At 40.7% G+C, this 27,895-nt stretch overlaps 1 protein-coding gene across 1 annotated transcript; it reads right to left on the bottom strand.

Moving 5' to 3' along the window:
• Window positions 1-266: 266 nt before the first annotated feature.
• On the bottom strand, window positions 267-27,895 carry STRIP1 (striatin interacting protein 1). Its single transcript, XM_018557247.1, has 21 exons — window positions 27,720-27,895; window positions 25,446-25,515; window positions 22,547-22,621; window positions 20,893-21,027; window positions 20,671-20,791; window positions 17,734-17,802; window positions 17,518-17,624; window positions 17,085-17,212; window positions 16,830-17,012; window positions 14,964-15,181; window positions 14,775-14,840; window positions 14,615-14,678; window positions 10,038-10,109; window positions 9,408-9,482; window positions 8,708-8,805; window positions 8,496-8,622; window positions 3,542-3,642; window positions 3,391-3,457; window positions 3,197-3,301; window positions 648-852; window positions 267-557 (listed from the first exon to the last, which is right to left on the bottom strand). The coding sequence occupies exons 1-21, from the start codon at window positions 27,843-27,845 to the stop codon at window positions 310-312; spliced, it is 2,460 nt and encodes an 819-aa protein (XP_018412749.1). The 5' UTR covers window positions 27,846-27,895; the 3' UTR covers window positions 267-309.

Genomic DNA, 27,895 nt, shown 5'->3' with positions numbered 1-27,895 from the left:
TGTGAGCACAATGTTTCACAAGACACATAAGTCAATGTACAATTAGTCATCAAAAGATGAAAGACTGGAGTGTGGAGAGCTTCAAACATAAAATAATAAATATTGTCCACGGGTTCTTCCATATGTAACCTCTCTTAAAAATACAGTGCAGCCTATGTAGGTTGCTTCCAGGAACAACGGCAGGTAGGTGTGCTTAGTTATAACGGCCAAAGATGCCTGCCAAAGGATTCGAAAATTTTAGGCTATAGTTGTGTTGTAGATGTTGAGATGAAGTAATTTATCACTTGTGCAGGTGCTGTACTGTATGTTTTATTGCAACAACTCTTCCCAGGATATAGGCTTAGAAAAAACCTCTCTCTCTAGCCAAAGATCATAATTCATCTGAAAGTCTTCTGGCAGTTCTACATGTTGTCCAAGCACACTTTGAAGGCAGTTGTCAACAGGTAGGAAGTCGGGATTCTTATGAGACCGATCGTATCGTCGAGAGTTGAACCGTTCAATGCTAGCTCTAAGAGCACATTCCTCAGCTTGAAAATCCCAGGGACGAGCATCAAGATCTATAGCAAAAGTAAATATGTGTAATGTCATGCATTTTTTGAAGGTTGAATGAAAGCAAATACAAATATTTAAGAACAAAGACTTCATACCATTCCCGTAGGCCCAGTCATCATTAAGACGATGTCGGACTTTCTGGTAGATAGCTGACATAGTCTTCATGTTGCTTTTTCTCCACTGTCTCCCAAGGTACTTGGTTTGTACTTTTAGCAACTTAAGTACATACAGCTGCATCATGGCTTGCTTAACTTTAAGGGCTCGCTTTAGGATGGGTGCAGATTTAAAAACCACAAGCATCTATTAAGAAACAAATGAACATTCAAAACATAGACATTAAAAGAATATACATTTTTATTTTCCCAAGCTACTCAGAATTACTTAAGCAAGCACTATGGAAAATAAAAAAAAAATGATTTCAATAATTACTGAAGAAAATATAGGAGCATGCTTAATAATTTCCCAGAAAATTATTGATATTCGAAAAACTGGATTAGTTAAATATTGGGAACTTGTTGTTCCCCAATGTGAAGGACATTTTTCTTATTTTAAATGGAAAACTAACATTTAGCAACTGTAACGTTAACGGGGTTATAAATGGGGCAAATGGTAGAAGCAACTTTTCCTATTGAAGAACAGTGAAATGCCAGTGTAGTTACTTGCCCCAGACAAATTGTGGTAAATATTAGAGATGCACCAAAATGAAAATTTGAAACTGAAAATATTTTTTTTTTCTAATCTTTTTAAAACACTCTTTATTGCATATTAAACTTTAGACATATCCATATAATCCAAAAACCACATAAATTCATATTAAACATTTCATAAGGATAGTCTAACCATAAAAACTGTTCCCTAATACTCTATAGTCTTTTCGTCAAATAAATACCTCGTACGATATCAAAATGTATAGTTTACAAACTCCAAAGTTAATGCATATAGCCAGTGTACCACAAACCACTAAACCCCATATATACTCATCAGACTTCATCCAGGTTTCCCAAATCTTAATATGATTACCGTGGGTTGAAAGATCAATTTCTCATATGAAATAATCTAATTTACCTTCTACTCTAGTGGGCAATTTCTGGTGCTTCTGATTGCATCAACTTTAAAACTATAAGTTTGCAGGCCATAAATAAAGTCTCGGATAGAAATATCCTTTCATATTTCATCCACTCTTCTTTATCCAACACTGTAAACAGACACAGTAAGATCGTATATGGCACTGGTCTTGAGAGTGTGATGGATAGTTTATCAAGTACTCAAGATATCAAGTTTATCAAGTTATCAAGAAAATCTGCATTATCCTGATGACACCGCAAATATATGGTAGTCGATAGACAACCCTTCTTATATAATCTGATTGACAATAAATATGACAATAAATATGCTTGATGTATAATGCACAATTTATAATTTTGAAGTTAATAGCCTTTGAGACTCTTAAATGAGAGGAGCATATATCTTTCCAGTCTTGATCCGACATATTAACAATACATCAAGACCATTTAGATCTAGCCAGTAGCAGGGTTTTCCCAATTCTAGTATGTAACAAATAAGAGTACAACCTAGATATTAAACCTTTCGCACCTTGTGATTTAAATATATCAGTAGGCGGGTAATTAGAGATAGCAGATGCTGTCAAGTCAAATTGTACCATAAAGGCACAACGGAGTTGAGAAATCTATAAAAAGATATCCTTGGCAAATCTCTTAATGATCCAAAGGCATACCCTAGTGACTGAGGGGTCCCCTTTTAGGGAGTCTATCTATTTTGACACAGTTAGGCAGATTAAGCCCCCCGCCCCCGCATAGGACAAAGAGCCACTCCAGTCTATTTAATTTGGGATTTGAGAAACAAGTTTAGCGCTCTGTAAGTAAACTCCGGAAAAGTCAACACTTCTAACCCATCTGGTGGCGTGCCTGTAAATGCGGAAAATTGGAGCATCTACAGCCTTTTATGAACCCTCTCTCGCAAAAAAAAAAAAAAAAGTTCTGACACACTGTCAAGAGGGACTCAGAACCCTTCAGGGTGTTTCCAGTCCTCATAGAAACACCAAAATTGTGTAGTGGAAAGCAGGAGCCCTAAAAGACACAAGAGCTGGAACAGGCTGATCCCCCAGATGTAGGGTAGCACACACTGCAATCAATCAGGTTTGAAACAACCCCTCTTAAATCTGGGTCATTTCCAGGTGACTCAAAATATTAGCCTCCTCAGGAGGAGGACTGTTTGGGCTCAGGCTCTGAATTGGAGATAGAGACTACAGGCTTGGCTGGATTTTAGGCTCAAAGGCAGACTTTGCCAGACATGGTGCCGTGGAGAGCTTAGAGCCTTTGTGGGCAGATTGTTCCAATAACCAGGCACAAAAAGTTAGCAGGTCCACAGTGGTCTGAAGGTCTCTCTGGACATGGAGGAGGCCTAGGCCTTGCCCAACAGAGCTGCAGGAGATTCTGACAGAGGCGTCCAATCTCCTAGGACATGAAGAAAAGTGTCCCAACCTCCCGTAGTTGGCAGCATAACCCAGCTGTAATAGAATTCATGAATCCCTTAAACAACAATAAAGTAAACACAGTTTTATGATAAGAAAAATATTTTAGGTATATAAACAGATTTAAATCTACTATATATATGTCCTACTAACCATGGTCCTGGAGTGTTTCCATTTCGTCAGCTTGTTTAAGATACGGAGAAGATTTATGCACGAAAACAGGTTTCGCCAGCAGAATCGATTATTGTCCCCAGCTTCCTGTATAAATATTGTAATAGCAAAACATAAGCTATAGTAGGTCTAAAACAAGCATTTAAAAGACTTTGGTGTTAAGTAATAAGGCTTACCAGACTTTCTGCTGTCAATTCAGGCAGTTCATGGACCACACAGTATGGGTAATCCAGAACTGAAATACTACAGAAAACAGTAATATAGTGAGAATTGAACATACATTAGCAGAAAATGCTTGTCTACTCACAATTCTCTGATATCTATTACCTGTTTTTGGCTGTGATGTATGACATGATATTTTGATTAAAAAACTTTAAAATTAATGGAATGCAATTTGCAAAGACCAGGTGCTGGGCCATGTACTCCATCTAGAAAAATAAAAGAAAAATGGATGTAAGACAGCACAGCAGCATCCTTCAGGTCTGTAGACTTGGAAAAAAAAAATATTCAAATAAAGCTGTAAACAGAACTATTATAGACTTTAGTACTTTTATGGTTATTTTCCCTCGGTAGTTGTGTAAAAAAACAATTTAGAATGAAAGAAGCACTGAAAACCCCCATATATGCTGACTGTTGGGCTATCATTTCAATAAAAGTAAAGCACATGAAAATCAACAAACATAACCACCAGTAACCATTAACAAGCTCAATCTCCACCCATCAACAGCACAACCACAAGCCTTTTTTATATTACTATCTTGCCAATTAATACTAGCATAACATGAACGTTTGTGATGCAAAAGTGAAGCACAAGGTAATAAAAAAGTGAAAAATGAAAAAAACAAAACCTAGTAGTACTTCGAGAAAAGGTTATGCCCCACCATCCCTGCATTGGGCATAATGTCTTTAAAAAAGAAAACGGAAAAGTCTATCTATAACACATATGTTGGGATTACATTTGCCTTTGTCAAGAATGGGGAAACTTCCAAAGCAGCTTTAAAAAAAAAAAAAAAATAACTGGCAAAGTGTTGGAATTAACTAATAGCATCAGAAATTGTTACCAAATTATAGTTTGAATGCTACTGTAAAAAAAATTGCTTCCCCATGATAGCTCACCTCATTAAATAGTAGTTTAGCACAGCCAGTTTCCCCTGAAAAGGTTCAAAGTAGAATAAGGAAGATTGAAAAAGTAGTGTGGACTCGCATCGCAGCCAGTGCAGTGGTCTCAGCATAGCCGAGATGTCGGGGTGGCGACATGTTTATTCCCCTGTTGGCAGTGGTTACTCTCATGATGCCTAAGCTTCATGCCTGTGCTACATGAAGGTGGATTGGATTTGATAAGATTTTTATAAGCATGCATGTAAATGCTACAACTGCTACAAAAGGAAGAGGGGCAAATAAAGCAATCAAATAAGACATGGGCTTCAGAGTGCAGGGGAGGTGCAAATAGCCTACATTTGTTCAAGGATAATTAAACAAAAACATGTTGGAAATTTTAATGAGTGTTGATGACACTTGGCTCTCATTCGATTTTTGTAAAGGGTTACAGTTTTCTGTTAAGATAAGTGGATCTGAAATCCACTGGAAACACATAACTCTGCACATCATTCTCAATTCAAGCACAAGCTCCATTCTTAGCCATGTGTCTGCTGTGACTGCTCCACAGAGCACATGTTGTTACCAATTTGTTTTTGGCTAGTTCCAGGGGTATTTATAAACACATTGTGATGACACAAATAAAAAAATGAATGAAAATAAATCCACCCAGTCCCCTGTAAAAGGTCCTATCATGACATGACTAGTAGCACCTCTCTTCAGATGGCTGCCTCTAAGGCATAGAGGACCTCTATGGTTTATAACATATAAGAGATCAATCATTTCAACAACCTATCTTTAAAAGAAAACTTGACTGGAGAGAAATCCATAAGTTGCCCTTGCTAGTCTAATTCTAAAAATGTGGGTTGCCTGGCTTTCTCCGGCTTCAGTACTTTGAGTCACTAACCTGGAACAAGTATGTACACTATGAATTGATAACCGCTGACATACACACTTGTTCCAGGTTTGTGGCTTAAAAAAGTTATATTGCCACTGGATCAACATAACCATTAGGCAACTAGGATCTTAAGAAAGATTAGTAATGAAACCCTACGTATTTCCATAAATAAAAGGTTTCCTTTAAAGCCTACATATTTCACGCAATATAGGTTTCCTTTAAAGTGTATCTATAGACAACAATTCTTTGCATGGGTTACGGAAAAGGACATTCATCACGCTGTTCTGGTGACCACTTTCACCTGGATAGAAAGTGATGGGGATTTAGAACTATCACCAGCTATCACCGAAACAGAAATGAAGGGAAAAATCTTTGTCGACACTGTCTAAGAGGGATTGATCTCAACTTTTTAGATATTTCCTCTCAATTCCTGTTTGCACAGACAGCAGAAAAATACTTGGCACTTGTTTCAGTTCCACAAGGCTTTCACGTTAAAACAGCAAACTAAATGACAGCAAACTAAATTACAGCAAACTAAAATCTAATATACGTTGGCATTGTGCTTTAGAGGTTGTGAACCCCTTTGAATCTTTCATATTTTGAAATGAATATGACCTAAAAAGTGATCTGTTTTTCACACATCTTAAAACGAGATAATGAGAACCCAATTAACAAAGTTCACAAAAACATTATTGTTCTTTACTGAACACAATGCACCAAAGTTACATATTTGTGTGTGGCTAAAGTATGTGAACCTCTGGGATTCTCCGTTTATCTGAAGGCGAAATTACAGTGGACCTTTACCCAGATCTTTACAATAACAACAAACACACCTTTAGAAATGTTTAGTAATGACAATCTACAAACGCATACTTCTAGATAATAGCTGGCTTTGTATTCTTTGCATACCTTATTTCTCTATTCTTCCCCAGTCCTCTGATAGTTAACTAAGGGCAGATTACTAGCTCTCCATTTACTTCCTGAATTTCTGGCACATGTGACTAGGACATGTGGTCATGTACATTATCTCAGGGGAGGAAAATGCCTTTCCCTGAGATCCCGTGAAATTACAGATGAGAATTCCCAGCAATGCTCTCCTGATGACAAGGCAATCACAGTGTGCATTGCTTTGACAAACTGAAGTCATTTTGCCCTTTCAAAGCAGTTAATGAATGCTCTGCAAGTGTAAGTATTTCAAAATCATAGCATTTTATACCCCACGTGTCTATGTTATTATTATTAATCATCATACATAGAGGGATGTATTGGTAGAATGTTATTTTTGAGTGTAAAGATCCGCTTTAAAGTCAGGTGCAGTGGCATACTTAGCACACCTGATACCTATGACGGCTCATTTTATTTTTTTTAACACCTTTATCCCCCAAACATCAAAGTTATTTTTAGCAATAATCATTAAATCATTATAAAATTGTTTCTGCTATTAAAAGCAGACTGAAAAACATTTGAATTTCATTTCACAAGTAGTAATACAGTTTCTCACCACCAGGCACTGCAAGCACCCGGAGCTTGATCCATTCCATACTAATTTATTTCCCTGTTACACAGAAGTAGCAATACCATGGTTGCGAACATTTTAAAATAAATGGGGGGACACCTTAAAGGGATAAATCACGGGTCTGAGTGGGTTCGGGCAAACTCAGGCGAATTGGGTTCATAGCAAGGCCCAGCTCATCACTACGGGCAACCATACGGTCAGGCAGGCAAACAGACATGTGGATGTTACATTACTACAGACTAACACAGCTGCCACATTAGCACACACTAACATACCACTGTCACTTTTTAATTTAATATTAACATTAGCACAAGGCATTGGTCCCTGTGTGCTCTGCATGTTGAGTAGGCAGACCCCAAGCTTCTATCCAGAACTCTCTGTGATACATCACTATTTCCTGATCTGTCCCTCCCCACAAGGCTCCCATAGGACTCCACCATAGGGATCACCAGCAATGCTGGGTGTGCTGCCACTGACTATTTGGGGTCACAACACACAGTGAGGCGTACAGAGAGTCATGTCCCCTACTTACCGGAGTTTTATCTCCCTGTATGATTTGGGACAGGTACTGGGGGAAACACCCCAATACAGAATGGGGCAGACATCGAGGGGAAATATGGTCCCCACACAGGAGCAGAAATAATGAAGGATGGCCCCAAACAAAGAACCGGAGAGAATGGATATTAAAGAGAAGGATTTGGGAACAGAAAAGAAAGGGGGTATGCAAGAGACGGTGTAGAGGTGGGAGGAAAAGAAGAAACAGAATGTGGTAGAGGAAGGTATATTTAATATTAACTCGGCCCAACCATCCCAAGATGAACAAAAGGTTTTACATTAAGGATTAAAATCTGCACCGTTTAGAGACATTAATAAGTTTGAAACATACATTAGATATACAAATGTTTGTAAGAAAGCTAAATATCAAGAAATATAATTCTGCACTTCCTGGTCCTATTTGAAAAGCAAACTGTGGGGGATCATTAGTAAATATAGCCATATTTCCTTAAAGGAGAACTATGGGGTTAAGGCTTTGCCCCATAGTTCTCCTTAGGGTAACGGGAGGACACAAACTAGCGTCCTCCCGTCACCCTAGGCTCAGTATACCGCGAGCTACATCTCGTGGTATACTGAGACGCCGCAGCTGAAGCGGATCCCAACAATTGTGGCGGGATCTGCCCAGCTGCGTGAGTGACAGCTGGCTCTGCCTATCTAGAGGCAGAGCCAGCTGTACCCGCCCCCATCCGTTCCGCCAGTCAGCGCTGGCGGATCGGAGCGGGGGGAATCCAGCCCCTTCCCTGTCACGGCAGAGAGCTGTGACAGGCTCGAGAGGCGAGTGAACGCGGGTATGTGTTCGCTCACCTCTCGATCTACTGAGCCGCCCTGTGACAGTCTCATTGTCACAGGTCGGCTAAAGCTATGAGGTGAGTGAAAAGCACTCACCTCATATTTCTCGTTTAAGAAACAATTCACAAGGGGGGGCCACCAGTTACTGAAAGCAAAAGTTTTCATACTTTTGCCAGACACATATGTAAAGTAACTGTGGATCATTTCCTTCAAGTACAGTAAGTCAACCAGCCATGTGGTTTTAACTGCTTTCTAGTTTTAGGACTTGCATGATACTGACAATTCAAAAGGGTTACCAAAATGTAAAGCACCACTGCATATGATAGGTATTGAAACAAAAAGAAAATTAAATACTATATTATGAACAGAATGGCATATTTGATATTTGGAATTTTTTTTTCTAATATTTCATATAAAAAGAAACAAACCTGGTAAATGTGATTCAGTTTGAAGTGTTTAAGTAAGAGCAGCAGCACAGCAGAAATAGCTTTAACAATTATCTCTTTGTGTCGATTCACATCTACTCCAAGTTTCATGCTCTGCAATACAGTGGTTCTTTAAAAAAAAAAAAAGCCACAGGTGAGTAAATTTTAAAACAAAAAAAAACAAAACCAGCAATTTACTTAAAAGTAACACTTACGGCATCTCTTCTGGAAGGACATCTGCCAGGATATTAATAGAATCTGTCTTGGCTTTGGAAGTCGGAGCTGCAGCTAGAAGGATCTTCAGCAAGGCAATCTAAAAGAAATTTACATATGACGTGGCTTAGGGAGGCAGGGCTGCTAGGGGTGGCAAACAACCACCAACATGGCTGTCAGTAGCACAATACTATGGGGTCTATTCACAAGAGGGTAAAGGGTTTGGAGAAGGCAGGAGAAGTGAACAATCTAGGACAACCATAGCTGATTTGGAGAAATTCTCCAATTCAGCTCACTTTCCAGTTCAGCTATGTTGTCCTAGATTGTTCACTTCTCCTGCCTTCTCCAAACTCTTCACCCTTTTGTGAATAGACCCCTATGTATAATAAAAGGTTCCTGCTTGCCTGCTTGGAAATCCAGTGGTTCCTTATTATTGCTGAGCCTGCACACCCTGAGCATTTTTGTTGGTGGGACAGTAGATTCTATTTGTACAGTTCACTTGCTTTGGGTTCATACACCTGGACCTTGACTAAGAGCAGGGTGACAATTTGGCTTATTGCTCTAGTTATTGTTTCCAAGTGCACAGTGTATTTTTTTCAAAAAGGAGTGGGTATTCTTTCTCTTATCTTTCACCCCCTCTACTGTGTTAAATGTAGGATATATAACTACTGGAAAACCAGCAACAGGACACTGTTTGCTTACCATATACTGGGGTAGGCTAGGGAGGAGTCCCTGATATAAAATCTCTGCAGGCACTTGTTCAACTTCTTCTTCACCCTAATGTTAAACAGAAAATCAAATGTCAAATCCAATAAGCAATTTAAAGCACATCTAAAAACGTATGTTCTTAAGGAAAGAAAATGTCATAATAAAGTTTACCAGTCCAGCATCATAAGTTTTATTTATGAGGCTTTCTTTCCTTTATTTTCACCTGGTGATCCTGCTACCAACACACCTCTGATCTTAAGGTGACAACACTCACCATACTGTATCCAAAGAGGAGCAGTATTGTCACCCTAGGAAAGTGTTTAGGACTAAAAAACACCTTCCCATCTCCTCTTTATAAAACACAGGAGTAGGTGTTCTGCAGTTCATAGCAAGAACTGGGAACAATGCTAACTTAAAACAGTAAGCAAAGGCAGAGAGCACAAGATGTTATCAGCTCACAAGATTTCTGGTAGGATAAACTGGTATTGTTTTTACATATCAAAACTATTTTAATAATATATTTAACAGACCAAAAGGAAGCAAATAACTGAAGTTTAATGTTAGGGTTTCCAAATATTGTAAACTATACCAGACCGTCTCCATCTTAAAATAAATGTTACATACCCCAGATAGTGGACACTTCAAGAATTCCTCCTCTAGGCGAATTTGAACTTCAGCGATAGATGTGTATTTGTGCTGTTGAAGAGACAATGTTTCAGTTACAACTCAAGCAATTTATAAATCAATAAAACAAGACTCATCAGATGCTGCAATACTTGAATGTAACCTGAAAGGGGTAAACTTTCAGCAGTGTTTTCAGTATTGATTGTAAATCATGAATAGTGACTTTTTGTGGAAAATGTTTTAGTTTTATATATGTCAATCTTGTTGGCTAAAACTTACATTTTCTGTTGCTCTAAATATCTAGCTGATTTAACACTAACAGTACTAAAATTATGATTTCTATAAAACATAAAGTAAGATTTCAGCAAAGTATCTTGAAAAAGGACAAGAAAAAAAGGAAAGAGGCTGAAGTGTTTTGTTTTTTTAATTATTATTATTGTACTGTATAAGAAACATATCCTAGGTATCCCTTTTTGCTGTGTATTCTCCCTTTTTTATATTTCTGGGTTCCGCGGTAAATTGACCACTTACATAAATAAATATTTCAAGGAAATGCACAGCCTTTTTAGTATTTTTTTTCGACCTACATGGAAAAGAGATCAGCTCATTCGAGAAGAAAGAAGAAAGAAGAAAGAAGAAAGAAGAAAGAAGAAAGAAGAAAGAAGAAAGAAGAAGAAGAAGACCAGGGGAGAATGTCGGAGAAAAGAATCCTTTGGCAATTACAAAATAATCCCATTTTTCCCTATGGAAAACAAAGAATGCAGTGTTATGCAGTAAAGCTGCCAGCTATGAGTCTCTCCTAGTCAAGGTAATGGCGATAAAAAAAAGCCACCTTGTGAGACAAAAACAGCAGAGGAATCTCTGTGAAGAGTATGAACGGAGGTTTCTGAAGATCTACAGCTCAAGGGGATGCCTCACAGAGGGAATAGCATTAGTCACCTCCTGAAAAAAAGGTGTGAACTATGGAATGCTTTGCCAACAGCCAAATGAAAACAAACAGCCAGGGCCAAAAAACGTCTCTCAACCTTTTCACCGCTGGATCAATTTTTTTCATGAAAATGCATATTAGCACAACTTTATCAAATCTAGATTTTCAGTAAAAAAAATACATTTAAATTAATTTTAGTGCACAGAAAACACAATAAGGTAAGAGGAGATTGAATCACGTCAATAGATACCAAATATGTCAAGGCTTCGAACGGCATTCACACGCGAAATGGCGACAAACCATAATACGCAACATTTTTCACAGGTGATCCATTAGAAAACTTTACAGCTTATCATCTTACAGTTAACCATAAATGGTCATAGAGATATTCTGCTTACCTCAGCATGCACAGGACCACTTATTATGCACTGCGCAATTGTTTACACGTGTCCCATATGAGGGTTGTGTGTTTATATGTGCATGTGTGGGGATGGGGCGCTTTAATTTCTTTTAAATTTATGTTAAAAAATGTAAATTAATATATTTTTTTTGTTTTCATAAAGGGACACAGGAATTCAGAGTCTGTTGGGTTACACTACCACCTGCACTGGTAAACAAACAAACAAAACAGTGACCAGCCTGGTAAAACCCCATGCCTCACTTTGGTGGAAACATAGTACCAAGTGCATGAGCACAGACACAGAGCAATGGGACACAGTCCAAGTGAGGGGTGGACAACAGCAACACTAACAATCCCGCAAAAAAACAACAGAACTAAGGACTGCCTGCAATTCAAAGAGCCGCCTGAAGGACCTTACACCAGAAGCTGGCATCAAAGGAGGCCTGATATGGTAAAACGTGGAGAACTAGGAAACAGTAGCTTGATGCCAAAAAGACCATAAGCTTGAATATTGATCTGGATGGAGACCATCAGGGATGATAATAAGTGCATCAGTCTTTCTAATAGAAACAGTGGCTGTGAATTAAATGAGCACAGCACAAACTGCATCCAGGCAATGGAGAGCGAACTCCTTCTGTTCAACTGCAGATGAACAGAAGAGTGGAAGAACAGATGTCCTGGTTGAGATGAAAATCCAAAACACCCTTAGGGAAAAAAAAAGGCTCAACATCACCTTGTCCCTTTGTAAGACCAGCAAGGCTTCTTTAATGGGCAAAGCTGCCAGTTCAGACATATGCCTTGGAGAGGTGATGAGAGTATGAAAAGCAAGACTGTGAGAGTGGAAAGGAGAATATCCCCAACAGTTTGAGAAGGTGGTTTCTGAAGTGCCAGGAGAACTACAATCAGATCCCACAAAGTCACAGGAAAGACATCCTGCACCAAAGTCCTAATTAAAAAATGGGAAGCTATCAGTCTCTAGAACAAGATTGCAAGTGCCAAGAACTTCACCTTGATAGTACTCAGGGCCAAATGCTGATCAGGGCCCAATTGCAGAAAAGCCAGGATTTGCCTTCCATGTGCAATGAGAAACCATGTGGGGAGAGGACCCCCTCGCTCCCAGCATCATGGGAAAGACTGATTCAGAGATGCTCCTGTCCCTCAAAAGCTAGGCCTCAACATCCACGCTGTTAAAGCGAGCAACTGAATTAGGATGGTAAACTGGTCCATGGGACAGAACATCTGGACATTCTGGGAGAGCATCTGCCTGGAGCTTACAGTCCCATTCCAAAAAAACACAGAAGGCAATGAATGACAAATCTCAAACCCATATTTTTTTCACAATAGAAAACATATCAAAATGGTTAAACTGAGAAAATGTAAGAAATGAAGAAAAAAAAGAAAAAGAAAAAAAAAAAGGTAATTTGGAAATTGATGGCAGCAAAACGTCTCAAAAAAGTTGGGACAGGGCCATGTTAACCACGGTGTAGCACCCCCTCTTCTTTTAACAACACTCTGTAAACGTCTGGGAACTGGGGAGACCAGTTGCTGGAGTTTTCGGAGAGGAATGTTGTCCCCAGTCTTGCCTGATATAGGATTCTAACTGCTCAGCAGTCCTGGGTCTTCTTTGACCATATTTTTCATTTTAAAATGCACCAAATATTTTTAATTGTTGAAACTTCTGGACTGCAGGCAGGCTAGTCAAGCACCCAGACTCTTCTACTACAAAGTCATGTGGTTGTCATAGATGCAGTATGGGGTTTAGCATTGTCCTGCAGAAATTTTCAAGGCCTTCCCTGAAAAAGACACCATCTGAATGAGAGTATATGCTGCTCTAAAACCGGAATATATATAATTCAGCATTGATGGTGCCTTTCCAGATGTGTAAGCTGCCCATTGCATAAGCACTAATGCACCCCCATACCATCAGAGATGCAGGCTTTTAAACTGAGCGCTGATAACAAGCCGGAAGGTCCCTCTCCTCTTTAGTCCGGAGTACGCCGCACCCATGGTTGCCAAAAAGAATGTCAAATTTCCATTCATCTTATCACAGAACAGTTTTCCACTATGCAACAGACCATTTTAAATGAGATTCCGCCTAGAGAAGACGGTGTCATTTGTGGATCATGTTCAGATATCACTTCTTTGAATGAGCTTTAACTTGCATTTTTGGATGGTACGCCGACCTGTGCTTACAGACAATGATTTTTGGAAGTATTCCTGAGCCCATGCAGTGATGTGCATCACAGAATCATGCCTATTTTTAAGGCAGTGCTGTCTGAAGGCCCAAAGACCACAGGCATCCAATATTGCGTTTCAGCCATGTCCCTTGCGCACAGACATTTCTCCAGATTCTCTGAATCTTTTGATATTATGTACTGTAGATCAGGGCTCAAAATTTCAAGTTCATTGAGACCATCAATACACTGTTGGCACAAAGTTTTAGAGCAGCTGTAGCTAAGCTTGTCCAAAAAAAAAACGGCATTTCTTCTTGGAAGCAATCCTGGTTTTATTCAAAAGCCTTAGCCTGCCAAAAAGAGTACCTATAAGAAGGTTAAACCCACATCCAAAATACCGCCAAACACCCAAGGACAGAGTGCCTCTCAACACCTAAACGCCCTGCACCAAGGGGCCCGGGAGGAGAAAGATGGTCAGAGGGGACAGGGAGGTGGGATTCAATCAAAAAAATCCTACTTGAGCTGGGCTAGTGCCAGAAGGACCTGTGTTCACTGCAGCCGAAAATTGCAGAGGTTAGGCAGAGTCCATCCTGCGGGCACTGAAGAACGGAGAGTCAGCAAACCCCCTTCGCCTGCCTAGGACCACTGGAGACCTAAAAACGGGTAGGAAGGCACCTGCACTCACCAGACAAACAGCCAGACAGAATTTAGCGATGGAGGCTCCCCCAGCATTCTAGTGACACATTCCCCAGTTGACTGAGGAAACACAATGACTGAGGGACTGGAGAAGAGGCAGGTCTTATGAATCTGAATGGGTGATGTGTTTCCTGTGGTTTGGAGAGGAGACTCTCTCTCGCAATGCTGTCCTGGAAAATGACTATGGGAAAAATTGGCTGGAAATACACTTTAATCTGGATAAGGGAGGGTGTATATTTTACTGAAATTAAATAATAAAACTTTAAATATTTTTTATTACAGCTAAATCCCTTTAGCCCGTTTTGATAGGCTGTATTTTTCTAGGATTACCTTTGGTGTATACTCACTGCAATTAATCTTATACCAAGTGCATACTTACGAGCTTTAAAGTGCGAATGCTTTCATGAATGGGCCTTGGTAAACCAACAACTGTATCAGTGTCACTGTGATAATCAAGAGAACATATACAAGAGTAAAGCAGTGGATAAAAAAAAAAAAATAAGAAAATTAAAAACGATAGAACTGAGTATTCATCTTACCTTCCGAGAGTGTATCCAATGAATTTACTGCGACTAGATTCCAAGAAAATCTCAATGTCTTTCTCCCTGTTCGACAAAGCAAAAAATATATTTAAAAACATCCATTTCACATGAGAATGGATATTATGAAAAATGATGCATTTAAAATCTCAGAACATGCACCACTAGCCATCAATTTCCCTCTCTCACCTTACTTTGGGTGCCCACGGTAAACCTTTCTGAAAAGCAAGACGATCAACAGCAGGCTGTGTAACTGCTGGTGGCATTATTTCTTCCCGCTCCAAAGGGAAAGGTTCTGCCTCCAGACTATTATCTTCATCATTTTCCTCCTCTTCGTCACGAGAATCATCTGTTTTGTAAGGGTCTCGCTCATTAAAAGCATCAAGGTTATCTTGCTTGATAAGAGCCTGGAAAAAAACCCACACATATGTCGTGTTTATAATGTAGTATGTGTTTTTAGATTGTCATTACTAAACATTTTTAAAAGGTGTGTTTGTTGTGTTATTTTTAAGATATGGGTACAGGTTCACTTTAACATCTAGAGCTGTAATCAAGCATAAACACAAAGTCTTTATTTCACCTCCACCAAGTTTAAATTAATTATATTGAATTCACGCCATACCATGGCCATACTACTGCAAAAACAAAATCAAAAGAAAACACCTGCACATGTATAAAGCTAATTGGTGTGCTTTACAAATGTGTCTTTGAGGGCTTCAGGATTGAGGTTCAGGGAGATGAGCCCTGCTGCATGACCTGTTAAAACACTGTATCCACTCTCCATTTTAAATAGCCACCGAGGTAAAGTTAAGGAGCCCTGACTGTCTCGAAGTGCCCATTCTCTGTCTTGCCATCTAAATGCAGCTGTACAGGTGATTACAGGAAGGCAATATAAAAACAACATTTGTGTAAGCCCAATTATACTTCCAGTTTAAATGATCTAAATACATTCCAGGAGCAACGTCTTAGTTTGTTTTCTTTAGAAAGCAGCCACAGCCCAAGTAGAAGAGCCTTTTCCAGTCAGCATGCTGCAGAGGACATTTGTGTTGTCTCACTACAGATAGCCAGAATGTCTGCTCCATCCAGTTGCAGGCATGTTGGACATTTCTCCCTGCTGATTGGAGAGCTCTAGCTTTACCTCAGCAAGGGGTGTATTGGACCACTGCAGAATTACCACTGGTCTCTGCAGATATTGTTTGTCTATTCATTGCAGCAGTGTCCAGTAATCTTTTTGGAAAGTTGCCCATTTCAGTGCCTCTGTAAATTCATTTCTGGTGATGACGACTAATATCCAAGCAGGGCACTGCTTCTTACAGCAAATGACAGTCTGGGCAAAAGGCAAAAATAAACAGTTCTCCTTCAGGTCCTCCTCTGCTAAATGACAGCAGGCAGTGGGAAGGTGCGATAGCCAGCCTGCTTTTGCCTAGTGCAATTTAAAATAGCCAATAGCAAGCTGGCTATTGCTGCCGGCCGCTGGATTGCAGACTGATCACAGCTGGCGGCAGGGGCAGCGTGGGGAATGCAGGCTCGTTTCTTCTCCCACCACCGCTGCAATGAACTCAGCCATTCTCCTCCCCGCTGCAGACTCACAGACTGTCAGCGTTCCCTCCTTACAGGCTATAATCAGCTGCAGCAATCTGTGTCCCCTCTGACTGTCTGTGAGTCTGCGGCAGGGAGGAGAACGGCAGGAGTTTATTTAGGCGGCGGCGGCGGAAGGAATGGGTGACAAAAGCCTAGGGGCCAGGATGCAATTTTTAGTTGCATTAGCGACCTGGCGCCTGGGATTTGTCGAGTCCTGATGTAAAGGATCACTAAACTACTGACAAAAGGGAATACGTTGGATTGGTGCACTGCACCAGTGTCTGGATGAAAATGTGAAGTATTGAGCATAAGGGATTTCCTCCCTTTATGCATCTTAATTCTCAACTGTGAGTCTGTTTAAACAGCCCCGATGCTGGCGACGTACACTGTATGTCGTCAGTCACGAAGGGGTTAAGTGTACCTTTTTCTTTTCCTGTAAAGTACATAGATGCTCATTAGCATGCTCCTCCTTACCTTGTGCTCTCGCCGACCCCTCCTTTGCTGCTGTTCAATAAGATCAGAAGCTGATGCTGGTGGGGAAGCAGCTCTCATGTTACGAATAACTTTTATACTGTCTTCAGGAAGAGGTGGTAGCCCCAAAGTCTTTCGCTTTTCTGCTTTCGTCCCCTGTAGCTCTTCAAATCCTCCCAGGGTGCACTGGAAAAATAACAGTTTTCAGTAACATACGAAATTAAAATGAACCAATTAAATTCTGGAATAAAAACTTACCAACACAGTCTTCCACAGTAACAACAGCACCTTTTTCATTGGAAAATGCGGAGCGTGTCCACTGCAAAACTTTGTCACCATACCAAAGAGCATCACGGCAAAAGGTTCATTGTTATATAGTGGGGATCCTGTATTGAATGCCATTGTAATACAGGTAAAAAGCAATTTTGAGTTAGCAGATGAGCAGCACATAAATAGAAGCAAAAATTGTAGAAAGGTAGCAATACCCAATATCAAATATTTTAACTTTTAATACAGATAGAAACACAATGTCAGCATCTCTCTAAATTAATAGGCGAAAAGAATAGCTATTCAAGATTTCCTATGTTTTTATAACTGTGCCTCTGATAATATTGTAACACCGGTGCACAAGTGCCTACAGTCTATAGTGCTGTGTAACAGGATAAACAGTATATACGGGTATCTTTTTTACCTAGCTCAGTGCGGAATGTCTGCCTCATGGATTTCCACTCCTCGGTGTCAGATTCTTCTTCTTCACGCAATACATCTACTATCAGGTACATAATGTTCAACAGAACACTAAAATAAATGAATATGAGTTAATATAAGCTATTGAAATTAAGCTAATCAAGAGAAAAATTATACGTTTTTAGAGTATTGCGCAATTTCTAGTGCAATTTCATCTTACCGCAGATCTGTACTGTCAGCTAGGGAAATCGCGGGTTTCCGAACAGCATTGCTACAGGCTGCACTGTTTCTAGGAACATAAGAAGTGTTAAATATTAAAACTTTGAACAATTTGACAGCTGTATCACAAACAAGCAAATGTTTAGCAATAAATGTTGCAACTGGCAATATGTTTATACCTATTGCTAAGTGTAAACCCAAAAAGCTGCAATCATATTTCCAGCAGTCCTCACATGCAGGAACGGAATATGCCATTGATAATAAAGACCAAAGGGACTATCTAGCAGCATGATGATAAAGACCAATGGGACTATTTAATTGCGACGGTTTACACTTTGTGATTAATGTTAGTGCAACATGCATAGTCGCGGCATACACGTCTTTTTGTTTACTTGAATAAAAGTGGATTACACTATATGCGGTTTTATTTTAATTTGAGTGACATATGTCTGAGGTCTTTGGAAGATTATAAGATATTAATTAATGGGATGTGAGCCACTTTTCTAATATGTCCAGTGGATGCCTATGGTTGGAACATGCTTGGCCCAACCATAGGGCTTGGCCCATTAATATGAACTTCTTTGCAGCTATTGAGGAAGGCAGCTATGTGATGAGGAGGAGGAAGACGTAAAAATTAAACTGCAACTTTGGTATAGTTACAATTATACTGTAGATACCACTGACCCCATGAGTTTTATACTCACCTGTCCCGATCCAGCAAGATATTGCAAAAGAGGCCACACAGCTGCTTCTGAGCAATTTTATGAGCTGGGCCCAAATATGAGCTGTGCTTAACCCATTCAATTCTATGGATAGTTCAACTGAACGGACAGAGCATCATATTTAATTTGTGCAGGAAAACAGTGCACGGGACATAAGAATGTCCAATACGTGCAAGAGAGGAGTGTAGGGTGGGAAATATGTGCAGGAGAGGATTGCAGAAGGTATGAGGATGGGAAATATGTGCAGAACAGAAGTAATTACATGCCAAGGGTGCAGAGAATAAGATAGGAGGCAGTACCACAAGAGAAGATGCTATGACAGCATGGGCAGTATGTGCAAGACAGGATTATAGAGAGGTCTGACAGTGGGCAGCATGTGCTGTAAAGTGCTTAGGCAAAAGCTAACGGATTCTAGGCTCACATGCTGGCTCTTTTTAATCCTTCTATTCTGTTAGCATTAAAGTTTAAAGCAAACCTTTATGCTCAAAAATCAAATTCTACCAATGCATCCCTGTATGTATGTATGTATGTATGTATGTATGTATGTATGTATGCATGTATGTATGTATGGTGATTAATCATAGCATAGACATGTCAGGTGTAAAATGCTGCAATTTTGAAATACTTACACTTGCAGAGCATTCACTTCCTGCTTTGAAAGTGCAAATGACTTCAGTTTGCCAACACAATGCACACTGGGATTGCCTGGTCATCAGCAGAGCATTGCTGGGAAATCTCATCTGTAATCTCATGAGATCTCAGGGAAAGGCATTTCCCTCCCCTGAGATGATGTGCATGGTCACATGTCCTAGTCACATGTGCCAGAAATCCAGGAAGTAATGAGATCTAGTAATCTGCCCCTAGTAAACATGGCCACTGTCAGAAGACTGGGGAAGAAAAGAGAAATAAGGTATGTAAAGAATACAAAGTCTGCAATTATCTAGAAGTATGTGTTTGTAGATTGTCATTACTAAACATTTCCAAAAGGTGTGTTTGTTGTTATTTCAAAGATATGGGTAAAGGTCCGCTTTAATACTACAGGTCCTGGGCCCTGGCATACTCATGTTGGCAACATCCAAAGGACAGGATGCTTTAGAGGGAGCACATGCAGTTGAGGGTTGGCTCGATTTAAGGATGCATCAATCCTGGGAGAGGCAGCTGCAGTACAGGTTTCCAGTGTAGGCTTTGTTTCTAACCAATTTCCTTCTAATACTATAATGATAAACCTTATATGAGATTTTAGTGATTGGGTTCACATATAATTTAACATACACATGGTTAGGACTCATAACTCTGACTCACCCTGTGGAAGGATGTGCAGGGAAAGTGAGTAAGAGAGGTCCTTCTTTAAAGGAGTACCTGTCTCTTTCATCTGAATGGGCAAGCGATAGAGTGACGTTTGCTTCAATATGTAACATGTGTAGCGCAATTGTCATTTTCACGCGCTAGCGCATGCGACGCATATTTACGTTTATATGTGCGTAAACGAAGGGGGGAGTTTACTTTTTTTATTTTTGACTTCTTTTTTTAAACTTTTTTTATTTATATACATTTTTGTTTTACACTTATTGTTATTGCTATTACATAGGGGGATACCATCCCCCTATATAATAGCTATAATAGCACAGGTACACTGACAGGTCCCCTTTATGGAGACATTAGGGGTCTCTAGACCCCTAATGTCACCTGGAGACCCCAAAAGAAGCTGATGAAGCACAGATTTGCTTCATCAGCTTCTTCTCTCTGGCAGTAGGAGCCAGATGATTGACAGGTGAATGGGGAAGTGATGTAATACACATCACTTCTGCATTCACACTACAGAGGGAGAACAGCAAGGAGCTGTGCGAGCAGGAAAAAAATGCCGTCTGGCGACGGCAACCCGCTGATGCGGGTCTGCCATCCGTCCGTTTTTTCTTAGCGGGCGGACGGCAAGAGGTTAAAAGGAAGTAAAGATAAACCTCCCTGAATATAGAGGCAACAATACAAACCTTCAAAAAATTCCAACCCTTCTTCATTCTATCCACATTTAAAAAAAACGGTTGTTCAGCTGTGTAACCCAATAATTTGCATATGTAGCTGGTAAACAGAATGCCAATAATTCTACTTCCGAAACTCTAAAATAAACTATAAAGCAGTCCAGAAAAGGTAGTATGCTGTAAAGAAGGTTTTTTCCCCTATTCAGCCGTACAGATTCTTTACTCAATAGTGCTACTCACTCGACTTCCATGTTCAGCAGTTCCACAAGGGCATTAAACGCCCCTGCTTCCAACAAAAGGAAGATGTTATGTCGTTGCCAGGTCTGGACCTCAGCTTCACAGCTACACTCTCCAAAAGTACCTACAAATATATTAAATAAAACAGTGTCAATACAACAAATATCACATGGGGGAACAAGCATATTTAAACACTTTATTGTCCTCTCTATTTTCTGGGCTTACCTTGCGCTAGATATAGCAAAGCCCGGCCCACCTTCAGTCGTTTCTCCCTGGCTGTGACTTCCAGCGCATCGAGAAGCCGCATGGTGTAAGTACGCTGTTGGGACACATCTAGCTCTGTCCATTTTTTATCGGGTACTTGAAAATACACATTAGGCAAAAATAACATATTTAGAGATGTTGAAATCAGGTAAATATTTCACACACTAAGCAAGTAAAGTTATATTATATGGAACATCTAAAAAAACAAAAAGTGCACTAAAAGTGGAAGCTAGGCAAATGCCCGCCTCAAGGAATTCTAGAAAAGGCAACTAGAATGCTTACAAAGGTCTAAAAGAGGCCATGTACAGTGATTACTATTAACTGTCTGCACTAGTCGGATGTGAAGAATCAGGAGAGGAGGTACAGTATATAGCTAAGAGTGAGGACCATCTAAATCTATGCCAACTGTTCCCTTCATCCTGTGCCCAGAACCAAATTTGCCAGCCAATAATATAGGGTCTGCAGCAAGGTGACCCTATAGGAAAATGGTCACAAGATTCCTTCTAGTGCTACAACTGCAGACATGCAAGCATACATGGGAATGTAAACCTGGGACCACTGCACAAACACAGTCACACTTGCCCTGTTTCATCTAGACGTAGGAACTGCAGAATGATTTAAGGTAATTTTACAAATTGTTGGATATGATATGTCCCCTATAAATGGCAGGAAGAGAGATATCTGGCCACACATACCTGTCCCATGACTCAAACAAACCCATTTTGATTTAAAAAGGTAACAAGGAAATATTCATCCATAATGGACAGAGAAGCAATGACAAATTCCACAATTTCTAACCCCTTAATCTGTTGCTGGCTCCTAGATAAGTACATGTATCCAAGCATGAATAAGGTGAAATCACAAGAGAGCAAAAAGGCAGAGCAATGTTACTATACTTGCGTTCAAGTAGAAGTATGGACACTGGCACTCCAGATGAGTCTATTTATTAATGAAAATGCAGCATAAACACCTAGTGCATTTCCGTTAATAAATAGACGCATCTGTACTGCATCTGGAGTGCCGTTGTCCATACTTCTACTTGTGCATAATAACGGGTGCCATCCGTTGATCACAGCTGCACCCACTTGAACCTATATGGAAAAAGCGGTCAGGAGTGTCATGGGTTCACAGACTGTTACATACTTGCGGTTCAAACTAGTAACAAGTAAACATGTTACTGATGAACATACCAGTAAGCGAACGGGTGCAATTGTAATTGTTTTTTTCCTTTTGGTTCACTTAAATATAAAACATGTAGGTTTTAATCCTTGAAATTCATTCAAGTCATCATTAATAACTGCCTGCATTACTGAGTAACATCATTTTAAATAGCCGAGACAAATCTGCATGAATATATTCAAATAAAAAAACTGCAGATTGCCAACTCTTTCAATTCAGCTAGGAAAATGCCTGAGAGCTGAGTCACACCACTTGTGGTACCGGTTACCATACTTTACATGCCTTATGCTGCCATTCATTGCACCGCAACAAATAAAAAGGCCTGCATTGCAGCACACTGGGTTGTGGTGTGATCGGGTCCTGATTTTCCACTTTTTCATTCTAACACCAATATAAATCACTCAATCTATTCAGAATAGGAAATGGGGCAACTCACCATGTATTTGAAAGTCCTCATTAAAGCACTTCTTGTTTAGCTGAAATTCGGGGCTTTCTGTATAACTGTATAGTTCTGTCATGAAGGAGCAAGCACAAAAATATATTAGGATTATTTAATATTATAAAAGTTTTAAAATTAGAACTGTGTTGTTCAGTCAAGCAAAATAAATGGATGACTTGAATATGAGCAGTTACAGTGTGATCCTGCTAACACCACAGTTTTCACATGTATAAATCGCCAATATGCTCACTGGTCTTTTCGTGCTGGTGTTAAAGTGACAATAAAGTCACAACCCCCCATGCTGCTTTAAGGACTTACCTTAAATGATGACTTGATCCGATTATCTTCTTTCCTGTAGTTTTCAGGAGTCCCTCCAGCGCTGATGCCAGTTTCTGATCCACCGCAGACTCCAGTCTCTCTGTCCCATGGTATCTGTCCAACGCACACAGTCACGGCTGCCTGCATTGACTTAAAGCTAGTCTCTCCTCCCCGCCAAAGATCTGTACTGCGCATGCACCCGCCCCATCATGCTGCTCGGCCACTTGAGAATCTTCAGATCTTTGGATGGGAGCGAGTGGCGGAGACAGTAAGTAATTACCTTACTGCTAACTTTTTTTTTCCCCCTTTATGATTTTGCATACTTCTACTGCTTGTAGTTGTTCAAAACGACTAGAATTTTGGCAGATTCATGCCGAAATTCCAGCCATGGGCAGCAATGCAAGCACCACCCAGATTAACAAAAGTCAGTTGAGCCAGCCGGAAAAATGATCCCCCGAACTGTGACTGCATCCTATGAGATGCAGTCATTGTTTGGCAGAGGAAGTGGATTATCGCAGCCGTGGCTTCTGAAAAAAAAGTAGCCGGCAGTGGAGATTCCTCCGTCCACACTGTTTATGGATGGAGCTGTGCCAAGCACAGGAATCATCATTTAACAAAATAGACATATGGCTAGATTGCTCCACTGAGACAAAGCTCTGCACTGACTCTACTCTTCTGTAACACGTTGTCGAAACAATGGGGCGGATTTTATCAAAACTGGGGCAGACCAAATCTGGAGCAGCTGTGCATGGAAACCAATCAGCTTCTCTCTTTCATTTTCAAATCTTAACACAACAAACTGAAGAGAGAAGCTGATTGGTTTCCATGAACAGCTGCTCCAGCTTTTGTCTGCTCCAGTCTTGATACATTCCTCTCAATGTATTTTCATTTAACAAACTTTTGGAATTCCAAGTGTCTCAACTGCATCAAAAGCAGCCTTTTGCAGATGGGGAAAGTTTTTTTTAAACATATTTAGTTTAGCAAAACAACCCAGTGCAGGAAGACAGTCCACTTTAAACATAATCACTCAAGCTTAAAAGGAGAACTATGAGGTGAGTGATTTGCACTCATCCTCATAGTTAGAGCCGATGTGTGACATTGAAACTGTAACACATCGGCTCTATAGATCGGGAAATGAGCGAACACATACCGTCGCTTGCTCACTTTTCGATTATCTCCCTGCAGAGAGCGGTGACTGTCAGCCACCGCTCCCCGCAGGAATTCCCCCCCTCCCATCTCCGATCCTCCAGTGCTGACTGGGGAATGGACGGGGGAGGGGGCGGGTACAGCTGGCTCTGCCTCTAGATAGGCAGAGCCCACTGTCAATCAGCCAGCTGGGTGGATCTCAGTATTGTCTGTATCCGTCCCGGCTGTGGCGCGCTCAGTATATAGTGGACAATAGCTCGCTATATACTGAGCTTTGGGTCATGGGAGGAGGTTAGTATATGTCCTCCCATGACCCTAAAGAGAACTATGGTATAAAAAGGTTACCCCCATAGTTTTAAAAGGAGTAGTCTCTATATGTATGCACCTGTTGTAGCCAAGCAGTGTACTCCTCCCCCCCTCAGATTCCTTCTTTTAATTTTATGTATAGCTTTGAGCTTGGGTGTTGGTATTAAACATAAGCTTATGTAATATACGTAGGATCCCATATGACTTTCTTCCTGTTAATAACCAATTTACATAGTTTTCCAAATTATTTAAGTCTTGATAGCATAACTATTTGCATCCTGTTAAATCCATCCAACTTCCTTGGTCATAAGTAGCAGTAGAGGGTCAATGTAAAGTAGATAAATGTAAACTCTGCTTACCACGAGCAAGCAGGGTATAGTGCATAGAAAATTAAAGTTTTTTGAGTATTCAAAATAGCACAGCATACCTTTTTTTGTGGTTCAAATTAGCAGTCATGGTCTATTATTAAGATCTAAGTCTCTACAGACCGGGCCTGAGGGTGGGCAGAAGCTGCAGTGGATCACCACTTCCACTGACATCCCTGCAATTTGAAGGCTACACTTCCCAGGCTCCCTTGCCATTTTTCCCTCTAATCCTTATTCACAATGCACAGCCGTCTGCTGTCAGCCAGGCACTGCTGGGTGTTGCAAAGGAGAGGATTGCTAATTTGAAGGCTACAATTCCCAGGCTCCCTTGCCATTTTTCCCGCTGAGCCATATTCACAATGCACAGCCGTCTGCCAAGCACTGCTGAGTGTTGCAAAGGAGAGGATTGCAGGACTGGCACCACTGTTTGTAGTTCCTGTGCAGAAATGCACACACAGAGATGACAACAATACACCTGCATTGGGAGCGTGTGGATAGCATTGTCAACCGGTCACAGAAAGCAGCAGATAACAGCAGGATAAGCAGATATTTATGTCCACTTCTCAGATATATGAAAAAACACGCACGAATGTGACATGCGTTCACGGCACGCACAGCTGTGAATGCGGGCTTGCATATTCCCATACGCTCTGTTCACTGCCATACTAAATAAGCCAATACAAGTCACCTAGTGCTCGCTAATCATCCATGCATTATAATAAATTGATATGAACAGAGGCCCAAGCATATCATGGTCATACCTGAAAGTTCAGCAGCCCATCTGTCTGCATCAGTATACACAAATTCTAGGTCAGGAGACTCCGAATAGCCCTGCAACAATAGCAGATTGATTATACGTAATGGTGTTTTTAAAGAGATTGTAATTAAAAATAAAATATATGTAAAGTGCAATTTAACTGTAAAAACATTTATGTTTAGAAAAGATAGCACATAACCATGAGAGCAAACGTAAAACCCATGACCCATGGTAACCAATCAGAGAACACATTTCAGCTGTCAGGACATACACTAGTCCTGAACACGGATTACTGATTAGTTACCCTACATTAATCCACAACATTATATAGGGGTCTATAAATTCTCAACCTATAAGAGAATATTACAAGCTCTCGCTTGCTATTAGTTTTTGTGTTAACATTCTTCATGTAGGTCCTGAAGAAACTAGTACAAGGATGGATTTTTCGAGATTTTCTCCCTGAATTACATTTTCTAGATTGTTTATTCTTTTATAGTTTAGTGGATTGGACATTTTAAGCATCACAAAATGATGCCATTAAAGAAGTGTTTTTCTGCCTCCAACTCTTTGCACACACCTGTTGATACAGTGCACTACTGCAGAATCTCTCCCATTGGTCGCTTTTAATAAAGTATATCATGTCACGTGTCATCAAGCCAAGGTTTAGAGGCCACGCCGGGTCCCTTCCTCAGGGCGACATGTGCCACTGTTGCCCTGAGGAAGGGACCCTGTGTGGCCCTCAAACGTTGGCTTGACGGCGCATGTGACATGATTTCATTTAATAAAAGTGACCACGTTTCATGCATACAAGTTAAGTGCTGGTGATTTCCACTTCTGACATTCCTGCTACATGGCACCATCCGTGTTATCAATACCAGTAGCAGAAGGTCTGTATGCTGTATGGAGTGCAGGTGATCTATCTCAACATTCCACTTTTGGGTCACGACCCACAAGTAGAGCACTACAGGCATAAACAAAGCCTTCTTGCATTCTTGGGTGGAGAGGGAGCATGGTGGTGCCATTCATAGACATGCCTCCCACCAGCAGTGCGATCACACGCATCAGAACACGTGGTACTGTAATGCCCTGCATTCCAGTGCGATCGCAGGGTAGTACATGTTCCAGTGCAGGCGGGAGGCGTGTCGGTGTTGCTATTGATATGAATGGCACCACCACACCCCCTCCCGTCCCAGAACATGGGGAGGCATTGTTTATGCGATCCAGTGCGTTCATGGCATGGAACTGTGCCCTGAACGAATTGGATAGTGTGAACAAGCCATGAATCAGATTCTGTGAAACATTGAATCCGTTTTTATTATTTCACCCCACCAATACATTATATAAAAAATGTGCACCTCTCCCAGCCTCCAGGTCTCTGGACAGGCTGCACTGTCTATCTAGCTAGCTATCAATTCGCCTACTTCAGAATCAAACTGCATGTACAAGTTTATGCAATCACACTGCACTGGAACGCACAGCATTGCGGTACCATGCGTTCCAGTGCAGGGTATCACACTGTGGGTGGGTGGCGTGTTTGGGGTGCCATTGAAATGAATGGCACTGCAATGCACCTCCCGCAGCAGAATTTGTCAGGCCGAAAGCGAAAATTACTTTTTCCCCTCTTTTATAATTTAAAAAAATAATAATTGTATTGTAAGCTCATGACAGTTGAAAAGCTTCAGCCTGGGAATGACAGCGGCCAGTGGCAAGATTTCACAGAGTGCAGCTGAATGTAAATACAGCAGCTAGTGGACTGGTGCAATAGCCAGCCTGCTATTGGCCATTTTAAATTGCAATAGCCAATAGTAGACTGGCTGTTGCACCCGTCCACTGCTTGCTGTGCCCTCCTCCCAGCATGGAGCAGAGAGCTAGGGGATCCAACCAACTAATCGATAATGAGAATAGTTGATAACTACTCTCATTATCAATGATTCAGTTCGGTGGTTGCAGTCCTACTCTATGCAATGACTATCCTAGCAAGTCAAAGCAGCCGCTGTGGTGGTAGTGACAGAGTTAGCTGAGAGTATTTCCAGCCCAGCTTACAGAGGGAAGACATTACTATACATTCTCACTGACAGTGCGCACATTCCTTGCAAACACAGGGGCTGATATCAGAGTAATGGAGATTTCCTGCTACAGAGATACCTGCATCACTTGGACAGTTTTCCTGTTTGCCAATAATACAAACTGTCAACATTGTACATTATTTCTTGACCACCTTTTAATGTAACCCGGTCAACCGAGCTGAGTAAACCACGGATAATCTGTTCCTGCTCACCTCCGAATCTTTTCGTTGGTTCCGGTTATATTCTCTTCCCTTTCCTGGTAGAGGGCTGCCAGCACCGATTCCGCCCGCTCCGGTCCTCATTTTGTTGTTGACAATCAGGGAACCGGAGGCCTCCATCTTCTGCGACGAAAACCAAGCGTCGCGAGACTTTCTGCAGTGACTCGCTG

This window comes from Nanorana parkeri, unplaced genomic scaffold (assembly GCF_000935625.1).
Source record: "Nanorana parkeri isolate BGI_ZX_2015 unplaced genomic scaffold, ASM93562v1 scaffold276, whole genome shotgun sequence".
Taxonomy (NCBI): Eukaryota; Metazoa; Chordata; class Amphibia; order Anura; family Dicroglossidae; genus Nanorana; species Nanorana parkeri.
The sequence above is the reverse complement of the archived record's forward strand: the minus strand, read 5'-3'. Positions and strand labels throughout refer to the sequence as shown.

Bases quoted from the DNA above. Each gene is read 5' to 3' on its own strand.
- STRIP1 (XM_018557247.1), bottom strand. From the start codon at position 27,845: ATGGAGGCCTCCGGTTCCCTGATTGTCAACAACAAAATGAGGACCGGA. The intron at 22,622-25,445 runs GTATGACCATGA...CCTTCATGACAG, and splicing joins ATGGGCTGCTGAACTTTCAG to AACTATACAGTTATACAGAA. The intron at 14,841-14,963 runs GTGAGAGAGGGA...TTTGTCGAACAG, and splicing joins CCGTGGGCACCCAAAGTAAG to GGAGAAAGACATTGAGATTT.